Raw genomic sequence first — 19237 nt, forward strand, 5'->3', positions numbered from 1 at the left:
CGGAGTCGGATCTGAGGCGATGGAGGCTCCGCCCACGCCTTCAGCCAAAAACACGTGGGCAATAGCGACCGGGTTGAGTCAGGGACGATGCCGTTGTTGTAGATGTAATAAACCCGACTATAAAATAACTCACAGCGCACACACGAAATTCCCATTAAAAGGAGGGATTCTAACTATAAGCACATACTTATAACTAAGCTACAGGGGCTGCTGTCTGTGTGCAAAAGGCTTCCAGATTTGCAACAATATGTTCCAAATTTCAGCAATGTCCATTTCTGTGTTCTTGAATTTTTAACGAATTCCCTCGAAAATCACGTTGGTGTCTGTCTGTCCGTCCGTCCAAAATATGTTGGCGCTCATATCTCTAAGGCTATACATTGAAACGAGCAGAAACTTGGAATGTACATCGGACAATACGTCTAATGAATTAATGGCTTTCGAAACAAATTCCACCAAAGTACCATAGTATTTTCTTTTTTGCTATATTTTGCTCATATTCAACTATCCACACATCATCCACTGTCAGAAACATCAGGCAATTCTGCTTGGCTTACAGCAGAGGGCAGCACAATCTATCATTTATGGATATGCAAGAGAAGATCAATTTATTTGTGCATCAAATAAGTCATCTACAATTGTACATACTCCTTGCCCTGTGCTCGCAAAGCGAAACGCAAGGTTAAGCGATCGTTAGTGTACGTACGCATGTTGACGTGTCTGCATTTTGTGAAGATTGAAAACCGTTCAGCGGAGGAAATTGAAGCTTAACCACATGTTACATGACCATGTAATATAGCAGTCATTCTTTTGAGGTCAACATCGACCAATTTTCTAAAATCTTCAATTTTCATCTGATTGACTAGAAATTTGAATAGGATTTTCATGTCACGTCACTGAATTCAACCACCAACTATTTTTGAGGTCAACACGAGTCAAAAGGTCAACATGGGCGAAAATTTCCAAAATTGGCAATTTTCATCTGATTGACTTGGAATTTGAACATGATTTTCAGATCAGCTCACTGGATTCAACCAATACAATTATTTGAGGTCAACATAAGCTGTCAACATAAGCCGACATAGGCCAGATTTCTAAAATTTCCAATTTTCATCCGATTGACTTTAAATTTTAACAGGATTTGCACATTTGGTCATTTAATTCAACTATCAATTATTTTTGAAGTCAACATTGGCCAAAAGGTCAACACAGGCCAAATTTCTAAAATTGTCAATTTTCATCCGATTGACTTGCAATTTGAAGAGGATTCTTGGTAAAAATGCCAGGGACATAGAAACATCATGCAATTCTGCTTGGTTTCCACGGAGACCCCTGGAAAGTGAACGCAGCGACGCGCTGCGTTCACTTTGCAGTGCGGTCAGGTATGGGCATGCTCCCATACTTGACCTGACAAAAATAAAATTACCCCCGTGTGGGGGTGACAGTCATCTCTATAATACCACAAGTTCTCAATGTTCAGGTAACCGCGAAACAGTCCAAACTAACCGTTTAGATTGAAATAGTTCACAGAGATACACTAGGATAATACTACTAATTACAGAATTCATAAATATGTATTGTTCATTTAGTACCCGGATTAACACATCAGAATCACCAGTAAGTGCAATACGTGGTTTTCCGGTCCGTCCACTCTCTGGGGACATTTAACTTCCGGTTGTAGAAAAAAACGAAAAAATAGGCTGAGCTCTCGGGGATTATGATAATGCTGTAGATTATTCTTCACCGATTATAATGCACCTTTCAGAATGAAAATTGGTCAAGTATTTATAGAGATATTGAGGTTTGAAAAATCGTTAGAGTGAGCAAATTCATTAATTATTAATTCCACAGAAGTTTCGTGACACTGCTCAAAGTAACATGTCAGGTATGAAAAAACATTTTGTATGCCAGATTCATTAATTATTAATTATGGAATGTACTCATTGATATATTAATCAGAAAGCCCGAAGGATGTAGCATAATTTATCACTTATCCCCTCATCCGGGATCCGTGGCCTCGCCCCACAGCCTGCAGCCCTATGTCCGCCGGTGATTATGTTAGATATCGGCACGATCGAGAGGAGCCTGCAAATTATCCCTGCTGATGCACTGAATTGATGCAATCGTTCATCCAGAATATTCGTTGTCAAGATGTTGTGTGATTAAATCACCAATACAGTCACTCGGATTTATACCGTCGACATACTTCTTAACAATCACCTTCGCCCCAGAAACCACAGTCAATCTGAACCACACTGGCCACTGCTCAGACGCCATGACCGGACTACTGCGCAGTTCTACTACGCAGTTTGGTTAAAGATGACTCGGCATTTTGGCGCGCGCACACAAAATTATATTTTGAAAATAAATGCCGATGTTTACATTTCGGGTTTTGAAACTTTTGCACCTTCGGCGGAAAATGTATAAATATAAAAGGCTAAAAATGTGTTTTATATTTATATTTCATTTCTCCTTCCTTCCTTCCTTCTTTGCGAATCGCATCGGCGTTTTTGGCCATCTTCCAGATCACGTGACGATCAAACGGGAAGGAAATTCAAAAATCTGTACGGTTAGATACAAGATAATATTTTTTACTATCATAATCAATAAACAGTTGCCGAATATCTTGTAGAATGGCAGACTCGATAGGTTTTGAAAATGGCGATTTTTATAACTTACGTGACCTCATCCCTGACCTTGAACCCGGACAAAAGTTATATCGTTGTGCAACACTCATCGACCTCTACCCACATACTAAGTTTCATCAAGATCGGAAAGAAAAATTGTTGACGGACGGACGGACATTTGGTCCGGCTTTATTAGGTCATCTCGGTAGAGATGACCTAAAAAGACCCCTTTTATATGGCATGTACCATGTGGCAAACTATAGAAAAGAAGGGATATTCTTGAGAAAATGCCAGGGGCATAGAAACAGCCCCTTTATATGGTATGTGCCATGAAGCAAACTATGGAAAAGAAGGGACATTACATAGCTTGTAGAAAATGCCAAACTATAAAAGAGAAGAGACATCTCATGGCTTGTGGAAAATGCCAGACAATAAAAAATAAGGCACATTCAAAAAATCTCGTGTGCATGTTGTACTGTTGCGGAAATGGCCCTTGGTGTGTTATTAAATATAGGATTAGCCCAGATCCCCCTTAAATGCATGTTTAGCCAGGTTGTTCGGTAATTGGACGTTACATGTGTGTCGGGAGTGGAGCAGGCTGTTCATTGTTCATACAGTGGTGGTGTGCCGAGAGGTGGTTTTCTTCTTTTTCCTTCCCCTCTCCGAACTATTCCCCCCCCAGCGTTCTGAGTGTCGGCTGGCGAGAGGTGTTGGCAACCGATTGGCGGAGGAATGCGGCAATCTCGAGTGATGGACCAATCACGGGTCCCCGTAGGTCCGTAAGGCCCGCCCCAAAAAGGCGAAAGGAACTGGCTGCTTTGTGAGTCTGAGATCTGCTTTCGTGAGAAGAGCGAGCCCCAGGAAGGCAGGTGGAACTGCCTGAGTGTCGAGTCTGGCGATCGGCAGTAAGAGGAACTGCATGAGGGTTTTTGCGATCAGCTTTCTTGAAAAGGCCGCTCCGAAAGGCAAGAGTAACTGCGAGAGTGTCGAGTCGCGATCTGCTGTATAAGCAATGGCTCGTGGGAGTCTGCAATCGGCTGTAAAAAGAAAATGGCTGCTTTGGTGAGAAGAGCGAGCCCCAGGAAGGCAGGAGGAACTGCATGAGGGGAGTCAGCGATCGACTTTTATGAGGTCAGACGGGTTCATCCGGAGTCCAGTGACAGAGCCTCTGACTGTCCCTACTCACTGGACGGCTCGACACGTCTTGTAATCCCGTCGATCCGCCTGCGGAGCCCAACACCCCGATTTGGCCGAATCTGGTGAGCAGGCCAGGCCTGGAATTGTATGCTGTACCTTGTGAAAAGCCAGCTGGAGCACACCGTGAATCTTTCGCTCTTGTGCCGTCGACCTTACGGGGCTGAACGCGCCGAGGCTGCGTGCGCAAGCGGTGCCGGGAGAAGGAGTACGAGTGCCATTTTGCCACGCTGCATGCTCGAGCTGGGTGCTCGAATCCGTTGACATCTGCTTGTCACGAGCCGCATTCGTGCCTTTGACACTTTTCCTCTCGTCCATGAGGCATCACCAAGTACTCTGTGTCTTGTCTGCATGCTGTCCGTGTCTTATCTGCATGTTGTCTAAAGTTTATCTCGCTAGGGTTCCCTTCGAAACCCGTAGCTCCCTAATTAAGAGCGGGTTATAGATTAATTATAACATTGTCGTGAATGCTTTGCTTGTGTTGTGTTCCCCAATAAATCTGGTTGATTCATATGAAAGTTGCCACTGAGTTTATTCGTGCCATGCTGCGGAACAATTCGTTCGATTCGTATTTAAAACCAAAATGGTTACGGACTGGTAGACTTCGCTCGGTCTCTGACAAACCCAGTCTGTAACCGAGATCTATTTCCACAACTGGCAAGGCACAGGTGTATTTTGGTATCGTGATCTGAGGCGCGTAACCCGACACCTGTGCCGAGCCAGCCAGCGTTATAACCCCAGAGAGGGCGGTGCTGTTAAGTGACGCCGAATCTTCAACATTTGGCTGTCAAGAGTAGGGTGCAAAGCCCCGCCACCACCGAATCCGTTACAGTACTACCCTTGTGTTCTTAGGAGGAACCAAGTAATGCTCGAGAAAAGTTCATAGAAAGGGGCGCCCTACATCTGGAGGTTAAAACCCGTCATTACGTCAAGTTTTTTTTGTGTACCTTGAAAACGAAAACACATAGGATAATGTGCACGTATGTGATTAATTTGCTTAAAAAAATTGGCGGCCCTTCATTTGTGTTCACCATTAAAAAAAACAAAAGACAGCTCTGACAGGTTCCAAACCCACATCAACAGCATCATACCTGCCATACATTTCACACAATAACTCAAACAAACCAGCTTCATTGCTTTTCTGGATATGGGTGTCACACATGCGACAGACCAGCGTTTGAGCATCCTGGTGTACAGGAAACCCACAGACCAGGTGCTTAACTACAACAATGGTCACCCGACGAAGCATAAACGATCTTGTGCACGAACATTGAATGACCGGGCTAAATTGCACTGCAGTGATCAAGAAACGTGACATACCGAAATTGAACCCATCACCTGCTTATTGCAGAACAATGACGACCCGGCAGCATTCATCCGGTCTTGCCGCCAGAGGGGGTAAACACACCGCAACTTGAGGAACCGGTCAAATCTATTATTACCAAACATCGGCAATACTTCAGAGATGTCCAACCATTTGTTGCATCCATTCGGAATCCGGGTCGCACACAAACCTCGGCAACACTCCGCGCACAGCTGTCCAGGCCCAAAGAGGGTGAATAGACTCAACAAGATGAAGGTGGTCTACAAAATCCCTTGTCGAGACGACGATGCCAATTATGTGGGCCAAACATCCAAGCAACTTGCAACACGGTTGATGTACCAGCAAGCAGTAGCACACGGAGACAAGCTTTCTCTGGTAATGGCACATCATCACAACCAACAGCACACCTTCGTGTGCGAAAACACATTAGTTAAAGCCTCGGCACCCGGCTGGACCAGCCGGGAAATTTGCAAGGCATGACTTTCAGGCACACGGTCGATGAACCATCACGTCAACCTGCACGTTGCCTATCGAGGACTACGCAATCGCCCACAGCCCCCACCTGCGGATGCGAACGTCAAGCCCGATACCCAAATCTGCGGCAGACATGAAACAAACGACACCGAATCGGTGACCCAAACATCCGAACCAGAAGCAAATCCATCCTCCAATCCCACCCTCTGTATTAAATCCATCCCAAACCTCATGCCGATTGGTCCCCCTTGGAGCCCAAATCATCACACGTAGCCATTCCTGTCGGACGTAATAAGTATAGCCAATGTCTGCAGCAGCACATCTGGTGTCTTCCCTCTGAGGATGGAAGATAGTATTCTTCTGAAACATCAGGATTTTAACAAATAATTTAATTATTCTTTTTTTTTTGTATACATTGTTGAGGCTGAGATGAGAGCTAACAAACAACGCACAACAAAGGGGACAGAAGACAAGAGGGGCAGGAGAGGAAAGGACAAATCAGTGGGTAACAGACACATTAGGAGATATGTGGAAGGGAGAGGGATGTAGCGGGGAACACGGGGTAAATAAGATGGACATTACAGGGACTTTTAAGAAGGAAAGCAGGGAATTTGAAGGAGGTGGGTTTGGTGTGGAGTAATGGAGGTAAAAAAGATCGAGGTTTAGGATGGGAGATTAGCTAAGAGGTGGTGGTGAACAGCTGTTTTGAAGACCTGGAAGGAAGTGGGATTGAAGAGAGTTTGGGAATTTATTCCAAAGGTGGGGAAAAAAGAGGAATGAAAGAAAAGGCGATTCGTGATTTTGGTAGTTTTACCAGAAGGGGGTTGCTAGCGGACCTTGAGTGCCCTGCGGAAATATGGGGGGTGGGGGGACATATCGCAGACAGAGCAGGGGGGGGGTGGGGTGGGGCGAGACCTGAGAGGAGATGGTAGAAGACAGAAAGACCACCAACCTGCCCTCCGTGAGAGAGTGAGAGGCTCAAATACTCAGCCTCACCGTGGAAGATACCAATGATCATAAATGCCTTGGTTTCCACAGCGTGAAGCCGAGAAAAGTGAGAGGCAGGAGCACCAGCCCAGATGGGAGAGTAGTACTCCATCAGGCTGCGGACGAAAACTTTGTTTGTGGTCAGGAGCTCAGGTGGGTCGCGGAAGGACTTTGCACGACGGAGGATACCCAGTCAGCGATTGGCTTTGGAGGCCAGGTTGGAAATGTGGCTTTCCCAGGAAAGATCATGGCAGATAATGAGACCCCAGAAGCTTGAATGAAAGCACTTCTTCCAAAGGATTGTTGAGAAAGTAGATGGGGAGGGGGGGGGGGGGTTCCAGATGATCTTTTCAGAGAGACGTCGTGAGAGTGTGAGATTTGTCAAGATTGAAAGACATTTTCCACGTGTTGGACCGGTTTGTGATTTTATCCAGATCTGCAGAGAGCAAAGAGGCTGCTGCTTGCCGATCTGAGGGATGACAGATGGTCCGGCAGAGGGTGGAATCATCAGCAGAGATGGAGGATTTGCCATAGAGTCATACATATCATTAATGAAAAGATCATATTCTTTCAGGTCAGAGAGATCATATTCTTGTTAGGAGAAGTAAAGTGTGCTTTTACTCTCCATCCAATATGTCTCCTGAGCTGCCCTTTTTAGTCATATATATATATATATATATATATATATATATATATATATATATATATATATATATATATATATATATATATATATATATATATATATATATATATATATATATGGCCCCACGAGGAGGAGTGATGCAAGCGACATTTTTTAATGACATGATGACGATAGGCTCGGATGATAGGGTAAGGGTTAAAATAGTGCTATATGGTATTAACTCCAAAATGGCCGATGTGTCACTTCCATCACTCCATAATATATATATATATATATATATATATATATATATATATATATATATATATATATATATATATATATATATATATATATATATATATATATATATATATATATATATATATATATATATATATATATAGTTACGGTTGTGGAAATTCACAGGACACCATAAAGGTATCCCAGAGTTAAGTTATTTTGATAAGTCTGTGTTCAGATAGATTTCCCCACCGATGTTTAACGGGCAATTATTCGTGTGCAGGACTGTGAATCTTCAGAGCCGTTTTTCTTTTGCTATCTTTATTTTGAACCAACCGCTTCACAACAACCACCTCCACCACCAACATCGCTCTCATATTCATCTTCACGAACGCCGCCATCTTGTTACCGGCAACAGCGTCCTGAACGAACAACATCTCTGCCACCAGACGCGGGGACTCCTTCATTGGGGCGAGGGTCGATGATTTCACCCACGTCCGCTCTCTCCGAGCTTCGCGACAATTCGGATCAAAAGATAAAAAGGGGCGAAGCCAGCGATGGGTCAGAGGTGAGAGATCGGAGATCAAAACCTCGCCTCGCGGACCCAATATAAGGGCGTGCAGAGACGCCAAGCGAGCAGTTGTGTGGAGTCGCGTTGGGAGCTGGATCAGTCTGGAGTCTGGAGTCTGCAGCCGGTGAGGAGCTGGAGAGAGCGGAGGAGACTGGAGCTAGGAGCGCGGCCTGCTGTGCCGAACAGTGGGTCGCTAGAGAGAGGCCGGAGAGGAGTAGCCAACCAGCGGGATAACGGTCCGAGGTGATCGGGCCCCGGGACAGTCCAAACGACGCTGAGGAACGGGCAGGCTCTTAAGAGAGCATCAACTCTGAAAGAGCAAAGGCCCGTTCGTTCCTCTGAGGCGTTGTTGACTTGGCCCGATCGACCGGGCCGCACGACGAGGCCTGGGCCGAGCCGCGGTCACGCCAGCTGCCATGTGGACGGGAGGTCGAGGAGTGCCCAGCGAGTCGCCACGAAGGCGACAGGTAACCAGCGCGGTCTCTCGGAGCTTTTGCTGTCTCCACAGCTCCGTGACTTATAAAGACCCACGAGGTCCAGTTCTGCCCCCTTGCCTTTTCTGGGGTTTTTCTTTGCATGAATGATGTGGCACCAAGTCCGTAAAGTAGAACTGTTAAGTGCATGTAAATAAATAATAATAGAACGGTTGTAGTTCTCTTTCTGCTCGCGTTTTGTCCCATACGTGCATTGGTTGCATACATGACTGCATGATTGCATACGTGCATTGGTTGTACTTGTACGTGGCCATAAAAATTTTTTTTAAATAAATAAATATTCAAACCGTGAGCAAGAAACAACAACCACACAGGCCGTTTCTTCGCTCTCGCGTGCCCATACGTGCGCTGCCCGGAAGTTCGCATATCGCAGTTACGATTATTCGCAATTTAGTTTTAATGGCCAATTATTCAATTAGCACCAACGTATTTTGCCTTTTCGCAATGTCGTCGCAAGGAAAAAAAAAAAAGAGAAGAGAAGAGAGGAAAAAAATTTTACTTCCTGGTTCGGAGCACATCAGCTCACTCTGGTGTTACCGAAATTTATGCAGCATCTAATATGAAAATGATCATAACTTGGGGCATAGTGTTTATCTATAAAGATAAATTATTAGAATACAGTCATCACTCTCCGGAAGCCCGTACGTTGTAACCTGTAATGGGGAACGCGGCTGAGCTTCCCCTCCCCTATCGGCCACGCCCACGCAACGTTTGTCATTGGTTTGGTAATTAAATGGCCATAACTTGGGAACCACTTTTCCAATTAATATCAAACCTTGAAAAGGCACATCCTCAGGTCCCCAACAATATACCTGGCAAGTTTCAATCAGATCAGACCAATGGTTGTCGAGAAACAGCGGTCACAGAGACACACACACACACACACACACACACACACACACACACACACACACACACACACACACACACACACACACACACACACACACACACACACACACACACACACACACACACACACACACACACACACACACACACACACACACACACACACACACACACACACACACACACACACACTGCTGGAATTATGGATAGATACATGACTGCTTACGGGTGTGAAATAAATGTCATGGTTTAAATGTTCACCCATTCGTTGCGTCCTTTCCCTCATTGAACTGCCATAATCGAGTTCGCAATACTAGCTGGTTGTTAATAACCGATAAGAGAATCGGATCCGGCGGGGCTTGGCGATATACACCGCTCGGCAAATCGCAAACGGAGGGAGCTGCTTAGCGGCTCGTTTCCAAGCAGGCCCCGTTGAGGTACAGTCTCTCGGTAGTCTGCCCGCGCGATTAATTAGGTAAATCGACCATTTGGCGATCGGACCCTGCAGCGCGCGGGTAGAGTATTGACAAGGCCGTGATGTGATTAAAGATACACCCGTAGCTGGATTTCAGCGTTGATCCGAAAGCTGCGACTCGGTTTGTCCGTTCGGTGGGCGAGAGCGGCCGCCATTGGCTAGAAGCGGTCGCCCGCACGCCGACGGGTGGGAAACCACAACTTTATATATATATATATATATATATATATATATATATATATATATATATATATATATATATATATATATATATATATATATATATATATATATATATATATATATATATATATATTAAAGGAAGGGATCAAGGATACACACAGGAACTTTGAAGCAGGAGGAGGCCAATTGCTTCGTCAAGCCTGTGCCACATCAACACCACATTCACTCAATCTATCCATTTATTGGCTTAAATTTACTGAGAAGGGAGTTGGGTGGGGGAGGAGGAGGGATTGTGCGAACAGGTGGGAACAGGCACAGACATCATCATGGTGATACAGAAACATTACTTTAAACCAGATATCTGCAATCACAAAGCGATCGCTAATGGTAAGCCTCCCCCAGCGTCCGCAATCCAATGATGGCCATATTTTTTTTTTTCGGACCACCATATGACCGTAACCTTCAACATTTAGTGATGGAGTGTAAATGAAGAACGTTTCCCCATCTACAATCTCATAAAGCTCAACATCATGGAAATCAGAGGAAAATTATTAGTTATGATCAAAAAGGTGTTGTTTTTTAAAATTAGGACAGGTTAAGGACATGAATCAAATATCAGATGCACAACTTTAATGCAGGTGCACTATGATGCAAGACCATCTTGGAAGGCCAAGCAGTCTGAGATTCCATATTGGGAAAATACACTTTTTTTGGGGTATGATGTAAATTAAGCACAAATACACCTTACTCAAGGCTATTTAGAAGGGGCAATTTTGTTCCGATCGGATAAGCCTTAGTCAAGTTTTGGTGAAACATGTTAAAATGTGTCTATAATTCGGTCATGCCCCTAAAAATTAGGTCAAGGTCAAAAATATACGTCAAGCCCGGATACCTTGTATTCCCATTATCGATGCAAAATTTCATTCTGAACATCCCAGCTGTCTCCAGATACAGATATCCCAGATACAGCTGGGACATTGGCAGAAAATAAAGTAAAAAAATAAATAAAAACTTAAATGGTGGTTTTGCACTCCGAGGGGTCTCTGAGGTACCATGAAAGATTGGGAGCACCAATTGTAGAAACAAACCCGACAACAGGTATAAACCTTCCCCTATCCTATAGGTATAGGGGAAGGGTTAATTATGAACAAATTTATGTTGTAATAATGCATGCAGTAAAACAAATAAATAAAAGTAAATAAATTAATATATATATATATATATAAAAACAAACACCATGACTCAAAAAAAGCAATCAAAGATGGCAACACTCAGCAACAACTCTGCATTCCTAGTGAACTCACCTCTTTAATCAGTTCTTTAAGCTTGGCATATGCATCTTCCAGCACATCATTGACGATGATGGCATCGAATACACCTGGCTTCTTACCTGTGATACAATATACATTTGGGATAACCTTCTGAAATCCACAGATATGATTTTCTGGAAGCAACTACCAAGAAATTAAAACCGAAATAAAGTAAGTCCTCGCTACCCGGAAGTTCGCATATCGAAGTTTCGATTATTCGTAATTTAGTTTTAATGACCAATTTTTCAATTATCGCAAACATTTCATGCCTATCGTAATGTCATTGCAAGGAAAAACGCAAAAAAAAAACTTTCAAACTGCCTGCAAAAACAACAATCACACAGGATGCGCATCAACACACTTTCACTTCACTGCGCATGTACTGAACGCTGTACTGTGTTCTCTTCACGCTCGCCTGCAAACCTTCCAGTATGAATCCCAAGTGACCCGCAAGTCTTTTGCCGAGCACACCTCGTTTCAAGAGACAACGAAAGGCTGTCACATTGAAGGTGAAATTGGATATAATTAAAAGACATGAACGAGGTGAAGGGACAACAGAAATCGGCCGCGCGCATGCAATCGCTGCATCGACTGTACATTCGATCGTTCAAAGTTCGGCAAAGGACAGGCTGTGACCTTATTACTCGGTGGGAATGCAGAAGGGGATGTAAAACAAGCCGCTTCTTGTTTATGTTTCTGAAAAACCCACGAGCGCTAAATGGTTGCCTCAAGCCACAACTTCCCGTAATATGGCGGTCAAATACAAAGGCTTGGATGACTGGGGCATTGACCCACGATTATATGATCAATTACTTCTCCAAACATGTTGAGAAGTATCTCCAAGGAGAACAACATTGACAACAAATCTTTGCTGCTTGTAGACAATGCTCCTGCCCATCCTCAGCATATGAAAGACTGATGTGTGTGGTGGTCGTATGGCAGCTTAGCTGCCGGGGTAGCTATCGTTTCTTGAAGCGTGACTATTTCGCTGATGCAGTGCCCCTCTACCAGTACACACACTGGAACTGGTACTCATTTTGCCGACCTCGGAAGGATGACAGGCTGAGTCAACCCCCTGGTGTATTAATTCAGTGGCCGACGGGGCTTGAACTCAGGACCCTAGGATTCCAAGCCAACACCCTAACCACTCAGCCAACACCAGGCTTAGACTGGTGTGAACACGTGCAGGTAGTATTTTTTACCACCACATACTACCTCACTTTTACAGCCTATGGATCAGGGAGTTATTGCTGCTTTTAAAGCCTATTATGTTAAGCATACCATGCTGCAGCTTGTCAAAAAAACTGATAAGAACAAACTATCAACTAGAACGGGCACTCATAGAGCGCATACCTTCGCCGCCACTACTTTTTTTGTTCTTGGTATGAGTGTGGGGAACTAGTTTCATATGAATGGTCTTATGACACAAACCACATATCTATAATGTCATGACCCCCCCCGACTTTCGGGGGCTACGGACTAAACAACAATCAACTCACGTCATTTTGGCGAGTCTTCACTCGCAAGCTCGGTGAATACAACGTTTCAACAAGAGAAGGTAATCTCGTTTGATGCTGGTTTCATGCAAATCGAATAAGAATTGACTGAGTTATGCCGAAGACCGCATATTTTTCAAGGGCGTGACCCCCCCCCCCGACATTTTACCCCAACCGGTGACATGTTATGACGTCATTGTGTCACAAGATTGGGCATTAAATTCTGAACATTTTGGTGCTGGGTTCATGCAAAGCGGACAAGAATTGACCGCGTTATGACAAAAACCGCATATTTTTCAAGGCCGTGACCCCCCTGACCTTTGACCCCTAACCGGTAACAAGAGTATGGGCGTCATTGTGTCATATTGCATATCACAAGATGAGGCGTTGAATTCTGAACATTTTGGCGTTAATTGCATGCAAATTGAATAAAAATTGACAGTGTTATCGTAAAAAGACGATTTTGACCTTTTCGTGACCTTGACCTTTGACCCGAACGATCCCAAAATCTAATCGAATGCTTCCTGGCTAATAACCAATCATCCCACCAAATTTCATGCAATTCGGTTTAATACTTTTTGAGTTATACGAATCACAAGATTACAAACAAATAAATAAATACACGCCGACCAAAACATAACCCTTCGCAGAATGCGAAGGTAATCAAGGAGTTTTGGTGAACATACAAAATAAAAACGGCTTTGGAAAACATTGAGGATTCGTGGGCGGAGGTGAGTGCCTCCACAATGAATGCTGTGTGGAAGAAAGTGTGGCCTGAGTGTGTCCACAATTTCACGGGGTTTGCTGATGTTCCGTTGATTACAAGTCAAATTGTAGACCTGGCGCAGGAGGCTGGTTTTGAAGAGGTTGACGAAGAGGACGTGGATGACTTACTGAAGTCTCATGCAGAACCCTTAAGCAATGAAGATATCATGGAGTTGGAACAGCAGTGGGCTCTTGAGGAAGAAGAAGAAGAAGAAGAAGAAGAAGAAGATGCTGTGACACCTTCATCCAAGCATCTCACCATGAAAAACCTCGGCCAAATCCTCAGCTCGTTTGAAAATGCCATATAATTTGTTATCGAGCAAGATCCAAATCTTGAAAGGAGCACTGATTTTAGCTGTGTTATTAATGATGCCCTTTGTTGCTACAGGAAACTTTATGCAGCAAAGAAAAAGAAAGCCATCCAGCCCACTCTCCATGCATTTTTCAAGCCAAAAGATGCAGCACCAACTCCATCCACCATCCAGGATGCTCCTTCAACCAGCTGCCAAGAGACCATTCCCGCTGGTGAAGAAAGTGACAGCACAGTGTCAAGTGAAGAGGGGGACGATTCGGCCACTCCGCAAGTGTAACTTGTCGACCGCAATCAACTCCGTTCCTCCAGCCTCAGGGTAAGTCGCCACTACTTGAGGAGTGTTTTGTTTACGTGTTTATGTCCAAAAAATTCCGAGCCAAAAACGCATCCCCCCTTTAACACATTGGTTTCTATGGGAAAATATGTTTTGTTTAACACAGTTTCGCTTATCATAAGGTTTTCCAGGAACGCAACCCTTGCGAAAAGCGAGGACTTACTGTAATTATAAATGGTGAGAATAAGCAAGGCTCGGCTGCTGCAAGCCATCAGTTAAGTGTAGCCTTAACAAATGTTTGGAAGGCAAAGATGGTTGGTGTACTACAGAGCTCATTAACCAATGTATAGGCCCCTTAAGCCTCAAATAAAATGCCCATCTTGGGTGGAGAGTAACAAAATTGTTGGGAGTTAAAAATTTGTTTGGTGGTTGTGATTAGGGTGTTATTTTGGTAAAGTTTGCTTCATTTAAAACTTAAAACAACAAATCAAACTACATTTGTAGAAAAACACAAAACATTGTAACTTGATCACTGTTCCCTTTAACTCTTTTATGCCAATGCTAAACTTATTTCAAATTTCCACATGATATCGTGGTTCCTTAAGATTCAACTGTTCAATTTGTTTCTTTGGCATTGCAATGCTTTGGAGTGGGGCCGGATGGAGGGGTTTATGAGAGAGGGGGCTGTAGGGGAGGGGGAGTCCATTTCTGCTCTTGGTTCTTCAAAGTAGCAATGTCCATTAAAACGTTGAGAAAGCCCACAATGCATTACATAAGCAGAGTAGTCAATGATTCCCCATCCACCATTAAAAAAAAAAAAAAAAAAAAAAAAAAAAAAACTCCCTGAACATTTTAAAAACTACATTGTTCTTCCGAAATGGGATTCTTAATCAAACATCAATTCCTCCACCACTGAAGGTGGACGGAGGTTATGTTTTCACCCGTCTGTTTGTTTGCCAGAATATCTCAACTTATGGATGGATTCGGACGAAACTTGGTGGACAGGTCCGGTGTGTGACAAGGACTAATTGGTTCGATTTTGGTGGCGATCCAGATCGGAATTTGGCTCATCAACAGGATACGAAATGTGAACTGTTCAGCCTGACAGACACGTGCCCCACTGAGTGCTGTTCTAGTTTTCCAATAGAAAATATTTTATCTATAATATATTTGGTGATAGACCTTGACCTTTAAGTACACATGGATAATATGAAAGGATTTCTATGTAAAGGTATTGAATTGAACTGTGCAATTTTTGTTCCTGCATATCATCAGTACAGACGCTACAAAATTAAACCTCGTTGTGGGATTTAGTTGGTTTTTGGGGTCATGCCATTCTACCAAGTACAGGGCTAGAAATACCCTTAATCTATAATGGCATTTTGAGCACAACGTCAAATCTGCAGTTTTATGCTGTGCTCGAAATGCCACTTCTGTGAAAACAAGACAGTGCATGCTAAGAATACTGTCTGCCCACCATGGTGCAAGTCAGAATCGATAAACTCCATAAAAAGTCAAACAAAGGGAGGTACATTCAAAGTACACCGCCCCATGCCAAATAAATAAATAACAAATCCTCCAGCGCACAACATTGCTGGGGGCACCTTTGGTGCCCTGTGATGCCGCCGTGCAGTACATGGAGATGGGATTGGGAGGGAGCAGTGTACAATAATTGATTGATAAATTGTGCAATGAAAGAAAGAGTAATCGTAAAATTAATTAATTTCTTAATCAATTGGCTAATAGCATACCAAAACCACTGTTTCATACGAATCTGTAACTTTTTGTTAAATTAAGTAATTCAACAAAAATGATTAATGAATCTATTGACTCAAACAAATCAAAAATCCCCTTTATAGCCAAATCACTTGTTCATTGTCACTTTCAAATATCAGCTTCTGAACTCAAAATATGCCTGAGATATTGCCAGGATGAGAAATAAAAGAAATAAGCAATTAATAATTCAATAATTAATCAATTAATTGATTGATCAAAAAAACATGTTTTCGCCAAAGAACATCTTCACTTTTGTCTCCAAATTTGAGCTTCCTAACTCAAAGGATGGCTGATATATCACCCGGAAAGCAAGAAAGAAAATTAATTAATCGATCAAGTGATTAATCAATAAATCAAAAACACTCATAGCTAAATTACTTGGTCACAGTCATGTTCAAATATCAGTTTTCTAGCTCAAAAGTTGCCCGAGATATTGCCCAGATGAGAAAGAAAATAAATGTCATAAATAAATCTATAATAATAAAGTAATCAAAAGATTAATAAAAAATATATAAAATATCGTTTTTGAAAAAGCACATCTCAGATTCCTAGCTCAAAAGATGGCTGCGATATCACCCGGACAAACAAACAAACAAATGACAAATCACTCAGAGCAACACTTGGCAAAACAGAACAAAGTAGAACGGCACTCGATAGAGCGCATACCTCCACCACGCTGAACAGTTTACGTTTTGTATCCCCCACTAATGTGCTGGATCTGAACCAAAATCTAATCCACTTGTTCTTGTCACATAACCAACTCATCTACAACTTTTTGAGATAAAGTGATTATATATATATAGTTTTTGACCATATCTATCAATTTTAGAAATCAGGCCTATTGTGACCTCTTGACCATAAAATAATTGGTGGGTGAATTCATTGACCTGATATGCAAATCCTGTTCAAATTTCAAGTCAATCGGATGAAAATTGAGAATTTTAGAAAGTGCACCTAAGTTGTTCACCTTTGGCCTATGTTGACCATTTGGCATATGCTGACCTCAAAAATAATCGGTGGTTGTATTCAGTGAGCTGATATAAAAATCCTGTTCAAATTTCAAGTCAATCAGATGAAAATTGAGGATTTTAGAAACTTGGCCTAAGTTGACCTCAAAATTCAGCAAGCTGATATGCAAATGGTCTTCAAATTTGAAGTCAATCGGATGAAAATTGACAATTTTAGAAATATGGCCTATGTTGACCTTTTGGCCCAAATCGACCCCAAAAATAATAGGTGGTTGAATTCAGTGACCTGATATGCAAATGGTCTTCAAATTTCAAGTCAATCGGATGAATAGTGAAGATTTTTTTAAATTGAAAACGTTTTTGACCTATGAAGACCTTTTGACCTCAAAGATAAATAGGATTCTATCGGACCACCAACTCGACTATCTGGTAAAGTTTCATGAAGATCGGTTTAAAATTGTGACCTGCAGGCAATTAAAGGTGAGTGGAGATAAACAAACAAGAAAAAGACGTCATGCAGAGCACGGCACTTATATTACAAAGACCACCCCCCTCCAAAAGTTGCGATGGATACATCAAATTGTCATTTCATCAAGATTAAAACTGACAATCTTAATCAGGTTTTTTTGATTATTTTGATTGATTCTTTAAATCAAGATTCTTTAAATAAATGCAACTCCTCTTTAAATTTCAAGTGAATCGGATGAAAATTGGCAATTTTAGAAATTCGGCCCAAGTTGACCTTTTGGTCATTGTTAACCTCAAAAATAATTGGTGGTTGAATTCAGTGACCTGAAATATAAATCCTCTTCAAATTTCAAGTCAATCGGATGAAAATTGAGGATTTTAGAAAACTCAAAGTTGTTGACCTTTGACCTATGTTGACATTTTGACCTTAAAAACAACATTCTTTCTTTATGACAAGCTCGACCATGTGGTGAAGTTTCATGAAGATCGGTTTTAAATTGTGACCTGTAGGTGAGTGACAAACAGACAGACAGAATAACAAGCAGTCATAGACTGGTACGAAATCGTCAACTTGACCTCTGACCTTGTCTAATAAAAGCTGTCTCTCGAGAAGGTAGCGACGCAAACCAGAAGTTTCTACGATGATTCTGTACCAAACCATCAAAAATCGAATATTTTACCTCACTGTGACCTTGACCTTTGACCGATTTTGACCAAAATCTAATCAGCACCAGCCATCACCCTCCTGAATCACGTGGTGTAATTTGACATTGGTAGCTTCTTGAGTTCTCGAGTTATCGTGCCTCCAAACAAACAAACACACACACAAACAGATGACGGAAGTGATCAATATACTTACGAAATCTTTAGATTTCGTAAGTAACAAAATTGACTGACCAATATTACTTGGAAAAAAATCTTTCATTTTGCAAGTAACAAAGGGAGTAAAAACTGAGTACTCCCTTCCTTCGGTGCCCAGCGATGATGTCATGCATCGCCTGGATATGGAATTGGGAAGGAGCGGTGTACAACAAAGTTTGCTTTGAAAAAGGTATCACTGTGTTCCATCAACTCTTCTACTATACTAAAAAAATAGAATATGTTTGTATGTGTGTGTTTGTTTGTTTGTTTGTTTGTTCGTCCTTTATAGGCAGCCGAACCGTTGGATGGAATGAGATGAAACGGCATGAGTGATCCTTGGGACAGGAGAACGGACATGGGGGGGGGGGGAGGGGGGTCAAGTTCAAGGTCAAAGGTCATGGGGTCAAGGGGTCAAGGTCACCGGGTAACTTCAATTTCTCAATTTCATCCGATCGAGACGGGACCAACGCCATTCGACAGATGATCAAAATTAAATGACAGTTGATTGACGACATTCACTTCTGACTTCCGGTTTTAGAGTTATGACGTCATAAATTGACTAAAACGTCAATTTTTCATGTTTGTTTGTCCTTTATAGATGGCCAAACCGTTGGATAGAATGAGATGAAACTTGGCATATGTGATCCTTGGGAACGGACATAAGGGGATCAAGGTCAAGGTCAAAGGTCACGGGCTAAAGGTCACCGGATAACGTCAATTTCTCAAGTTCATCCGATCGAGACGGGACCAACGCATTCAACAGACAACTGTACCCGCCCATGGGCGGGTACTTTGCCAGTAAATTAGTAAGTTAGGCTAAAAAATATTATAGTATCATTAGGCCTTCAGCATATTTGACTAAAGTTTGTCCGATTGGAACGAGATTGCCCTCTCTATATGGCCTAGAGAAAGACGTATTTGAGCTTAATATAAAACATACTCCTCAGCGTTTAAGGTCAA

At 42.5% G+C, this 19237-nt stretch overlaps 2 protein-coding genes across 16 annotated transcripts in view; one reads left to right on the forward strand and one right to left on the reverse strand.

Annotated features, from left to right (window-relative positions):
• The window catches only part of SPEG (striated muscle enriched protein kinase), a 206294-nt gene extending 192029 nt beyond the window's left edge, over positions 1 to 14265 (forward strand). For all 11 annotated transcript variants that reach the window (XM_085871959.1, XM_085871958.1, XM_085871960.1 and 8 more), the window contains one exon: positions 14006 to 14265. In XM_085871959.1, the coding sequence (XP_085728085.1) occupies positions 14006 to 14250 (245 nt within the window). In that variant the 3' untranslated portion in view covers positions 14251 to 14265. The remainder of the gene's footprint in view (positions 1 to 14005) is intronic.
• The window catches only part of LOC147029490 (guanylate kinase-like), a 62875-nt gene that overhangs the window by 6893 nt on the left and 36745 nt on the right, over positions 1 to 19237 (reverse strand). For 4 of the 5 annotated variants that reach the window (XM_085871999.1, XM_085871997.1, XM_085871996.1 and 1 more), the window contains exon 7: positions 11351 to 11436. The exons of the other annotated variant lie outside the window; for it this stretch is intronic. In XM_085871999.1, the coding sequence (XP_085728125.1) occupies positions 11351 to 11436 (86 nt within the window). The remainder of the gene's footprint in view (positions 1 to 11350; positions 11437 to 19237) is intronic. 5 annotated transcript variants of the gene reach the window in all.

Source organism: Eptatretus burgeri, chromosome 3, assembly GCF_056783735.1.
Source record: "Eptatretus burgeri isolate ZD-2024b chromosome 3, Ebu_testis_v1, whole genome shotgun sequence".
Taxonomy (NCBI): Eukaryota; Metazoa; Chordata; class Myxini; order Myxiniformes; family Myxinidae; genus Eptatretus; species Eptatretus burgeri.